The sequence below is a fragment of the Carya illinoinensis genome, chromosome 3, assembly GCF_018687715.1.
Source record: "Carya illinoinensis cultivar Pawnee chromosome 3, C.illinoinensisPawnee_v1, whole genome shotgun sequence".
Lineage (NCBI taxonomy): Eukaryota > Viridiplantae > Streptophyta > Magnoliopsida > Fagales > Juglandaceae > Carya > Carya illinoinensis.
The window spans coordinates 43498676-43506251 of record NC_056754.1 but is presented as its reverse complement, the minus strand read 5'-3'; the positions used below and the strand labels follow the sequence as shown (position 1 = coordinate 43506251).

The 7576-nt window shown below is 35.5% G+C and overlaps 1 protein-coding gene across 2 annotated transcripts; it reads left to right on the top strand.

Annotated features, from left to right (window-relative positions):
• Positions 1-224: 224 nt before the first annotated feature.
• On the top strand, positions 225-3561 carry LOC122304303 (transcription factor MYB1-like). Of its 2 annotated transcripts, XM_043116485.1 has the most exons (4): positions 225-470; positions 612-741; positions 2676-2909; positions 2990-3129. In XM_043116485.1, the coding sequence occupies exons 1-4, from the start codon at positions 335-337 to the stop codon at positions 2991-2993; spliced, it is 504 nt and encodes a 167-aa protein (XP_042972419.1). In that variant the 5' UTR covers positions 225-334; the 3' UTR covers positions 2994-3129. The 2 variants fall into 2 exon arrangements, with proteins under 2 accessions (XP_042972419.1, XP_042972418.1); XM_043116484.1 differs by having other exon boundaries at positions 2676-3561.
• The last annotated feature ends 4015 nt before the right edge of the window (positions 3562-7576 follow it).

The window sequence follows — 7576 nt, the reverse complement described above, 5'->3', positions numbered from 1 at the left end:
ATAAAGTGATTTCACAAACTGATATAAGATCTAAGTTATCATATAAAATTATATTGCATGTTTATCTCCTTTATTTTTATTATTTTTTAATCCCAACTTTCACATGTACTCTCTACTTACAAATGGACGTAGTTGTTCTTTTTAAAATCAGTGCAAGGTTTTTGTTCCACGCGTATATATATATAAGAAGGTTTGGACGTAAGAGTGCACAAGCAAGTCGAAAGAAGAGAAAAGAAAGCTAGCTAGGCTCCCAAAAGTTTTCAAGTGAAGGAGGAGAGAGAGAGAGAGAGAGAGAGAGAGAGAGAGAGAGAGATACGGCCAGAGTAGAAATTAAATGGGAAGGAAGCCATGCTGTGCAAAAGATCAAGGTCTAAACAGGGGAGCATGGTCTGCTAAGGAAGATAACATCCTTATGAACTTCGTTAAAGTCCATGGCGAAGGGAAATGGAGAGACCTTCCTCAAAGAGCTGGTGAGTAATAATTAATATTTGAATGCTTCCTACCTCTCTCTCTCTCTTCTTTTTTCATTCCTTACTGTTTTTTTTCTTTCTGTCTTTTTCACTTTTGTATAATATTTTATTCACGTTGATAAATCATGTCAAATTTGGTAGGGCTGAAGCGATGTGGGAAAAGTTGCCGGTTGCGATGGCTGAATTATCTAAGGCCAGATATCAGGAGAGGCAACATTTCTTTGGAAGAAGAAGAGCTCATTATCAGACTACACAAGCTCCTCGGTAACAGGTATCGGAAATCTTCTTCTTAACTTCTTCCGATCGAAGTGTTTATAATTATCAGAAAATAATACAACTGTTCAGTAGGCAACATTTCTTCGGAGAAGAGCAGCTAATTATCAGACTATACGTTGTTGTTTCTAGTGAATTATGATCGAAGTTAGAAGTCCGGTGTCATGACACCGGACTTCTCCGGCGGTCAATTATTCAAAGTCTTTATGAGAAAGTAATCCCCAGTTTTTTTAATTATAAATAATTAGTGTAATAATCCAAAAAAATTAAAGATATATATAATGAAAGCAGTACATGAAAATAAACAAAAGGGTTGCGCGTGGCCCTATGTATGTACAAAATCGAGGGGTGATCAATGCTAGCTGGGGATATGGTACGTGGGACCGGCTTTAATTTGTGGTAATTAAGATTCCTCGTATTTATAATGTAGAGGATGCTCTACTTGCTTCTGATCCTCATCGCCACAATAATCATATTTCTGACAAGAATCTTATTTAAGAACGTCAAAGTACTTGTTTAATTAACGAAGATCCCAACTAAAGCATTGCTCCGATTTGATCCTTCAAAGAAGGGGGAAGGGAGGGCATTCTTCTCTTTCAAACTAGAAACTTCCGATCGAGTTCCTCGTCATGTCTTTGACAACTAGCTAGCTAGTTTGTTTGCGAGTAATGTCTAATTTTCGTATTGTTTCTAAGTTGTCACATCCTCATCTGGTGCTGCTATTTATTTTATTTACGGTATAATCTTTTATTACCTTTCGTATCTCACAATATAAGTGAGGTCAATGGCCTATTATTGCATAGAGAAAATAATGCCTCTGGAAATCAATTTTATGTTATATTCACATTTACGTGTTTGAATTTACTCTGCTTGAGCTCAGCTCGTCTTGTTTTTCCCCTTCTTTTTCCTCCTAATTTTGATGAGGGTCACAGTAAGCTGCCTAGCACGTTTTATCCCCCAACAAGAAAACTAGTTCAACGTGGTATGTTGTAGTGAAAAAGTTAAAAGGCATATTATGAATATTAGTGAAAAAATAGATAAAAAGTAATAATAAAATATTGAATAATAGTAAAAAATAATAAATAATAATAAAAAATAAATAAAAAATAATAATAAAATAAAAAATAATAATAGAATATTTTGACAGTACCAGAGATACTCTTGTTAGTTGTTACCCAAACGTGGTCTTAGTTCTTCACTAGCCATTCTGAACACATAAAAATCATAATATTTATCCAGTAATATAATATGATCGGCCTCCCATTTTAACCCAATTCCTGCTTCCCAATCTTCTACGAAATGAAATATTTGGACGGCTTTTGTCAAGAAGATATCCGATTAGGTTCTTTCCCATTAACTACGTCCCTTGGCAGAGATTTCATATGGAAGTCTGTACGGTACTCCGATCCATTGGTTCAAAAAGAATATTGATTTTTAAGGTTCTGAAGTACTCTAAAAAATAGTAGCCCTTGTTTTTCAATTCGGACCAAGAAAATACACGAAGTTTATCATGTTTCCTACTTTCTTTGACTACGTTATTGCATGCGTACGCCCTTCATGCTTAGCGGGGGTGGGCTCAAAACATGGGGAGATTGTGGTGTTGATTTTTACAGGATGGACATTAAGTATAAGGCATTCAAATTTCCAAAAAGGCCAGTACTCGTCACCCAAGCATTTTCTGCCATCCATGGTTTATTCCTGTTCATATAAAAAATTCATAGCATCTTATGAATATTACACAAGCAACTAGCTCTCTAAGAAATTCGTTCATGAATGATCTGTCAGAGAGAAAATGGAATGAAAAGAATAGGTGCCATTAATTCACGATAATCGATCTTCTACTACAGAAGTGATGTTATCGTTATCGATCGTTAATACTTTTCGCACCAATAAAGCGAGTTAGTTATCACATTGTCATGTACGTGTGTGCAGGTGGTCCCTGATCGCAGGCAGATTACCGGGACGAACAGACAATGAAATTAAGAATTACTGGAACACCAAGTTAAGAAAGAAGGTGCAAGGTCATGATCATGACATTTACGATTCTAGTAAACAACAAGATGGTACTGAATTAAAAGACAATAAGGGAAGTACAACACCGGTCTCTGATATTCGAGGAACAGGACAGCCAGAAACTCAATCGGTAATTCGGCCAAAAGCAATGAGGTGTGCAAAGGTTGTAATGCCATGGCCACTAATTGATAATGGGATGGTCAATAATGAGCATACGATATTTCCTGGTGCAGATAGTGAAAGCCCATGCTGTTCAGCTCAAAGGGACAACAATTCCTATGGTTTTCTAATGGATTTTGATGTCAATGACCTTTTGATCTCAGACGTTCTATATTCAGATGGCCATCAAGTTCATAAAGAAATAGTTGAATGTGAGAACCTGGTGGATGGAGGAGTACTTGAACCCTGCAAGAACATGCCAAGCAGTGGTGTTGAAGATCTTCCAGTTTCTGGACATGTCGAAGCCAAGCTTGAGGATTCAGTATTGGATGTAGTGGCGGCTGAGAATTGGAGAGAAAGTACCGACCACCCAGTTCAACCCAATGCAGATTCTTTGGATCTTAAGACATTGGCAGCTTTTCTAAATTTAGAAGATGATCATCAAGAGTGGATTAACTGAATTAACTACTATAGCTAGGTTCCATATAAATAAATATATATATATATTTATATATATGAATAAGCGATATTGATTCTGGAAACATGTCATCTTGTAGCTAAAGTTGCGATTTCCAGTAAGTAATGGAATGTGGTTTTATGTATTTAACCATCTAATAATATTGCAGCTTGGAGCTATTCCATTTTATTCTTATGTAGTAGTTGCTTTAACTCGGTCTTGGTAGTGCTACCTCCAGGTCTAAGATTAGAATCTGGCCTCTTGATGGGTACAAACAAATTTTACAAACCATTGAACTGGGAGAGTTTCTCCATAAATTATTATCCGATATGCACTTGTGCAAAACTTATTGCCGAAAGCTTGTTTGTTAACTTTCTAGTGTGTTAACTTGACTGAATGAAATGAACCTTTCATGAATTGACTGAATGAATTAATTACAAGCACTGAATGTATTTATAGAGATAAAAGATAATAATAGAAAATAACTAACTTTCTACATCTTTTTCTACTTTAATACGCGCCGCTTTAGACTTTAATTTCATTTTCTCAATTTGTAAGTCTATACTCTAGTGCCCCCCCGCCCCCCCCCCCCCCCCCCCTCCTTAAGATGAATATATATATTAAGAATGTTCATCTTGTGGAGAGTGTGATGAAAAGGGAGGGAGCCTAGAGGCTTTTTGAATATATCAGCTAGCTGTAATCTCGAAGGAATGTGGAAAAGTTTAATAATGTTTTGTTGCAGCTTTTCTTGAACAAGATGACAGTTAATTTGTATATGATTTGTTCTCTCTAGACTGGATTGGTAGCAATAGATAATGGTGATTTATTGTCTGCATAGAGTAGTGTTGGCTGTTGATGGCTGAAGTTTAAGTCTTGCAAGGCATAAAGGAGTCACTAGATTTCACATGTTGTTGATGCAAGAGCTCTGTATTTTACTTCTGCAGAAGATCTGCTAATGGTAGCCTACTTTTTGCTTTTCCATGAGATTAATGAGTTGCCTAAGAAAATAGCAAAGCCTGTACACTCCTTCGAGTGTCAACACACCCTACTCAATCACTATCTGAGAAGGCCTTCAGCTGCAATTCTGATGAAGAGAAGAAGAATAAAACTTATCCTGGTGTAGCTTTTAGATATTTGAGTACTATAACAGCTGCTTGGTAATGACTAAAGGTTGGTTTGGCAAGGAATTGACTTAGAACTTGAACTGAATATGCAAGGTCAGGTTTAGTAATTGTTGAGTACAATAATCTTGTAACCATCCTTCTATAAGCTAATGGATCTTCATAGAGATAAGAATCTGTTGCAGTAAGCTTAAGATTCGACTCCCATCGGGAAGGCAACATGCTTAGCACCAAGGATTCTAGTATCTTGAAGTATGTCTAAAGCATACTTTTTTTGGCAAATTGATATGCTAGTTTTAAACCTTGCCACTCCCAAGCCAAGGAAGTATTTGAGTTCTCCCAAATCTTTTATTGTGAACTTATCATGCAAAATTTTTTTGAGCAATTCAATCTCTAGCAAACTGTCACTAACCACTAAAACATCATCTACATAAACTAGGAGTGCTATAAAAGAGGATTCGTATTTCTTAATGAACAAAGAACAATTTGAACTGCCTTGAGTGAAACCATAATCAAGTAGAGCAGTGGACAGTTTTGCAAACTATTGCCTAGAGGCTTGCTTTAAACCGTAAAGGCTCTTGAGAAGTTTATAAACTGTGTTTTCTCCTTTGGCAGTAAATCCAGGGGGCAATTCCATATAAATCTCTTCATGTAATTCACCATCTAAAAAAGTATTATTCACATTTAGTTGGTGAATATGCCAATTTTTAATTGCTGTTGTAGCAAGAATCAATCGAATAGATGTGATCTTGGCTACTAGAGAAAATGTGTCAAAGAAGTCTAAGCCTTCTTGTTAGGTGTAGCCTTTTACTACTAATCTAGCTTTGTGCCTTTCTATAGTGTCATCTGCCTTGTACTTAATTCGAAATATCCATTTGCAACCTATGGTCTGTTTGTTTTGAGGGAGAGTAATATTTCCCAAGTTTTATTTAACTCCAAGGCATTTATTTTATTTTGCATAGCAACTTGCCATTCAGGTATTTTGGTAGCCTGTTTGTAGGTTTTAGGTTCTTGGGAAGCTGAAATGGATGCTAGAAAGGCTTTATGAGATGTGGATAACCGATTGGTAGAGAGAAAAGCAGAAATAAGATAGAAATTACCAGAATTAACAGATAAACCAGTAGAAGCAGATGATTGATTTGCACTTGAAACACTAGAAACATTATCACAATAATAGTTGTGCAAGAAAATTGGTGGTTGTTTAATTCTTGAAGATTTTCTGAGTTGCCGTGTGTTTAGGCAGATTGGTAGGATTGGTTATTATTGGAAAGATTCTGATCATTAGGAAAAGAAGGTAGTTCAATATTTGAAACGGGTTCAATAGGAGGTAGATTATGATTTGACTAAATGATAGGAGAAGTATCAAAAAAGAATTTTGAAGTAGAGTTGGTTGGAGAAAATAGAAAGTGTGTCTCAGAAGTAGGTGGAAGAGCTTTAAAGGGAAAACTGGTTTCACAGAAAACTACATTTCTCAAGATGAATAACTTATTTGTATTAAGGTCTATCAACTTATAACCTTTTATATCAAAGGGGTAACCTAAGAAAAGGCATTTTGTAGCTCTTGGATCAAATTTATGTTTGTGATTTGTAAGTGTTGATGCAAAGCAAAGATAGCCAAATACTTTGAGATGGGAGAGGTTAGGTGCTTTGTTAAAAAGCATTTCAAATGGTATTTTATTTTTTAGAAGGGGAGTGAGAATTATGTTTATGATGTGTGCAGTAGTCAACACGCAATCACTCCAAAAGGTTGAAGGTATATTTGCTTGAAACATTAAGGCTCTAGTAGTGTTTAACAAGTGTTAATGCTTCCTCTCCACAACTCCATTTTGTTGTAGAGTTTTCACACAACTACTTTGATGTATAATGCCATTGTCATTATACAATTGGGTTAGAAGGAATTCTTGTCTATTGTCTGATCTTATTGTTTTGACAGGAATACTAAATTGGGTTTTTACAATCTTATAGAAACTTTTGAGTATAAAAGGGACTTCAGACTTTGCTTTGAGCATATAAACCCAAGTGCAATGTGTGAAGTCATCAACTATAGTGAAGAAGAATCCGAAACCAAAATAGGAAATAATACCAAAAGGACCCCATATGTCACAATGGATCAAATCAAATATTTTAGTAGAAGTAGTCTGAGATACAGGGAAAGAAATCTTTCTTTGCTTTGCTAAATGACATATATCACAAACATTTTTCAATCAAGAGATATGGATGATTCTAATTGTCTCAGAAAAGGTAATCTTGAGCTAGAAACATGACCTGATCTATAGTGCCAAACATCTAAGTGATTTTGAGTAACGACTAAAACAAAGGATGAAGAATTAAACTGAGGTTGATTATAGGTAGTAGCTTTTAAAGTGGCTTGAGATGAGTGGTAAAGTCCATGTTTCTCAAATGCAATCCCAATAATCTTCTTTGCTGATTAGTCTTGTAAAAGGCAATAAGAATAAAAAAAAAGATACAGAAAGATTAGATTCTTTCGTTAGATTGGAAATAGATAGCTAGTTGAATGAAAAACTAGGGACACACAACACATTATGCAAAAATAATGTGTTCGGGAGGCAGATAGTACCAATATGAGTAGCTGGGATAGAGTTGCCATTTGGTAGATTAGTAGAAGTACTAATTGGCTTAGGTGTGGAAGAATATAAGAGGGGTGAACAGATCATGTGATCTACTGCACAAGTATCCAGAATCCATGTTGTGAGGTTGAAGAAACTGAATAACAAGAATTTGGAAGTTTACCAAAGAACTGAGAAGTAACAAGATTCATAGCTGCTGGTGTAGGAGATGAATTTGAATTTGCAAGTGCTAGTAGTTTATTAAATTCCTTAAAAGTTAAAGAAAACTTTTGATTCTTATTATTGTTTTGAATGTAGACCTCTCCAGTTAAAATGGCAGCATGTGCAGTGGGGAGATTTTTCTTTCCTTTAGGTCCAGTTCAACAGGAGGATAACCATGAAGTTGGAAATATTTTTACACTATATGTCCATTATATCCACAGTGAGTGCAGTATAAAGAAGACTTTTTCTGCTTGTCTTTGGAGAACTTTGACTGAACAAATGGTTGATTATTTT